General features: G+C 39.4%; 1 protein-coding gene across 1 annotated transcript in view; it reads right to left on the bottom strand.

Annotated features, from left to right (window-relative positions):
* The window catches only part of LOC101850961, a gene marked incomplete at its 5' end in the record, with an annotated part of 7,412 nt that extends 5,053 nt beyond the window's left edge, over window positions 1-2,359 (bottom strand). Inside the window, 1 exon segment of the mRNA XM_013083649.2 lies at window positions 2,223-2,359. Coding sequence (XP_012939103.1) covers window positions 2,223-2,359 — 137 coding nt within the window.
* Between the last annotated feature and the right edge of the window lie 258 nt (window positions 2,360-2,617).

Genomic DNA, 2,617 nt, shown 5'->3' with positions numbered 1-2,617 from the left:
GGGGGGAGGGGGGTGATTTTATGTACTAAACTGGAAGTCTATCAATGTCATTATAACAATGATATGATATAGTAATTCTCATATGCCCCTGGATATGTAATTATCAAGCACTGACAGTAAACAAAATTGAAAGTATAGCTCTATCTCAAAATGAAATTCGACACAGCTCAACATGCCCCAAACATCAACATTTACGGGATTTAACCTCTTCACTGCTGTGTGGGCGTATATGTTACACAGATATAGTCCCTGGTGTTCTCGAAAACTGAGCCTCTGCCATTTCGTCTCCGAGTTTACAGGGACGTATGACGAGATATAATTACGACAATGCAGGAACTGTACAATGGCTTTGCTTAAGTCTCTTTTGAGTGAACATGTTGTGTCTGTTCAAACGTTGGCGAAAACATCCCAGCATCTCGGCAATGAAGGGGTTAATTGCCCGTTATTACGAGGAAGCATCAAAGATCAGAACGCAACTTGCGTTAAATTATGTCAACTGTTATTGGGAATCTTTCGTTTAATCGCAGAAGTACATAGATCTAGCTATTTTTGGTTTAATTTTATAGAGTTAATTTTTGCCATTTTTTTAGGGGGGGGGGGGGCTCTCCAATATTTTCTGTTTTATCTTCCCAATACTCAGAAAAATTCCCCTCATGCACTCCCCTGCACAACACCCCTTCTCTATAACTAAACAAATTGACACCTTTTTTATCGGTTTTGATCATTTGCATATGCTATATCGAATAGCACTAGGTCAGTTTCAATTGACAACTTTGTACAACATGACCATAGACACTTGTTGACTAAAGACAATCTACGCAATGCTATGTTATAAGTATCTAGTCTGCTTTTTGCTTACTGATCATATTAATGTATGTTATTATTATTGTTTAATTACGTTTTTTTCTAAACCACTAAAGGCAAGTAATTCGTTTTTATTGACTTAACCCGTCAAATTCAAGTGGTTGAGAAAAAAAAGAGAATTTGGATCGTCAGTTGGGAGGGGAAAGCGACAATACCCAACTTATTTGCTTAAGCTGATAAGTAACCTGATTTGTTTTCGTGGTTGGTTGGCGGGTGCTTTGGTATGGTTTGAACTTTTTTCCTATCAAACGTCTATCGTCATTGTATGTTACTTTTTTGTAAGACTTTTAATAGTCCGTACATATAATAAGACCTTTCTGTGTTGCAAGCGCCGTAAATCTCTTACTAAAGGTAAGCATTTATGTTCCTATAGACTGGGATTTATGAAACACGAGAATGCGTTTCTTACTCCTAGACCTGCTCCATTACTCAGTTCTTGGACCTGGCAGTGAAGGGGTTAAATTGGTCCGCTTTTTAAAGACACCCGGTACTTTAAAAAAAATTGTAGATACTTATTACCCCCACTGACACAATTCCTCTAATTCAAAAGGTGGGTTACTTCAACTTCGCCAGTCGGAACTTTCCCGAGCTGAGTGGGATATAACATACCAACTGAAAGACAGAAATAATATTCGGGGTAAAGCACTCACCCACTCAAGAATTGAAATAACATTTTCTGCTTGAAACCGTTACACCGCGCATGGATTACATTACCGAAGTATGTCTTATATGACTCAAACATAGCCTGCCAAATGCGGAAGTTGAGAGAACTTTGGAGGTCTCAAACTTCCTGGCCTGTCAGCCGAAACTGCTGGCTGTTGGCACATTAGGGTGGAATCTACTGTGCTGGAAGACATCCACAATAGGACACTTTTAATTTTGATCCAATTATTTTTGTCATCAGCGCTCGACGTGTCATATTTAGGACAAAATTGAGTTCTACCGCAGATACCCTTTGAGGCCAAAAACCCCTAAAACATGGTTTGGTTATGCTCAGTAGAAAATGCCCAGAGTGCGTGTGGTACAGGGTAAGTGACGAGGCGCCATGGCATTTTGTAAAGAAATAATCCGGGTCTTTCTGGTTACAACTACTGCCCCTCCCCCCCCCCCCCCAAAAAAAAACAATAAAAAAGAAAAAAACAACAAAAAAAACAAACAAAAAACAACAACTAAAGATGTCGATCAATAATTAAGTATTCCGACTTAACTTGAGAGACTCAAAGTGTTGCTTTCACTACAACAGGTTCGCAGCTGCAATTACAATAATATACATTTTTAAAAACACAAAAAGCCCCCAGAACAACAAGAACAACAGAAGCAGTAACTAGAACAAGAACAAAACCCTGTTTGATACCTACGTGTTAAGATTTCCCTGGACAGTGAATGCTGCTGTAGGCTGCGCAGATTTCTCTGTAAGACTTTCCTCTGTTGTAGCAATGAGGCCGCGGACTTGACTTTTGCCTTGAGAACGCTGGTCAGTTCACTAGCTTGATGCCTGTGGACAGGAACCGAAGTTTTCGGATTGAAAATGTAATACATTACATGATGTCCAGTGAGATTTGAATATAATTGCAGGAACTGTTGAAGTTTCAAGAAGCCCGGTTATTTGAGAAAATCCCGAACAGGTTGTATTCATGTCTCAACACACACACAAAATGTTTTCTTTGACCTTTGAGGCAAATACTCCTTATTCAACACACACACACACACACACACACACACACACACACACACACACACACACACACACACA

Source organism: Aplysia californica, unplaced genomic scaffold (genome assembly GCF_000002075.1).
Source record: "Aplysia californica isolate F4 #8 unplaced genomic scaffold, AplCal3.0 scaffold00247, whole genome shotgun sequence".
In the NCBI taxonomy this organism is placed as follows: Eukaryota; Metazoa; Mollusca; class Gastropoda; order Aplysiida; family Aplysiidae; genus Aplysia; species Aplysia californica.
Note: the sequence above shows the minus strand (reverse complement) of the source record. Positions and strands in the feature narration are given on the sequence as shown.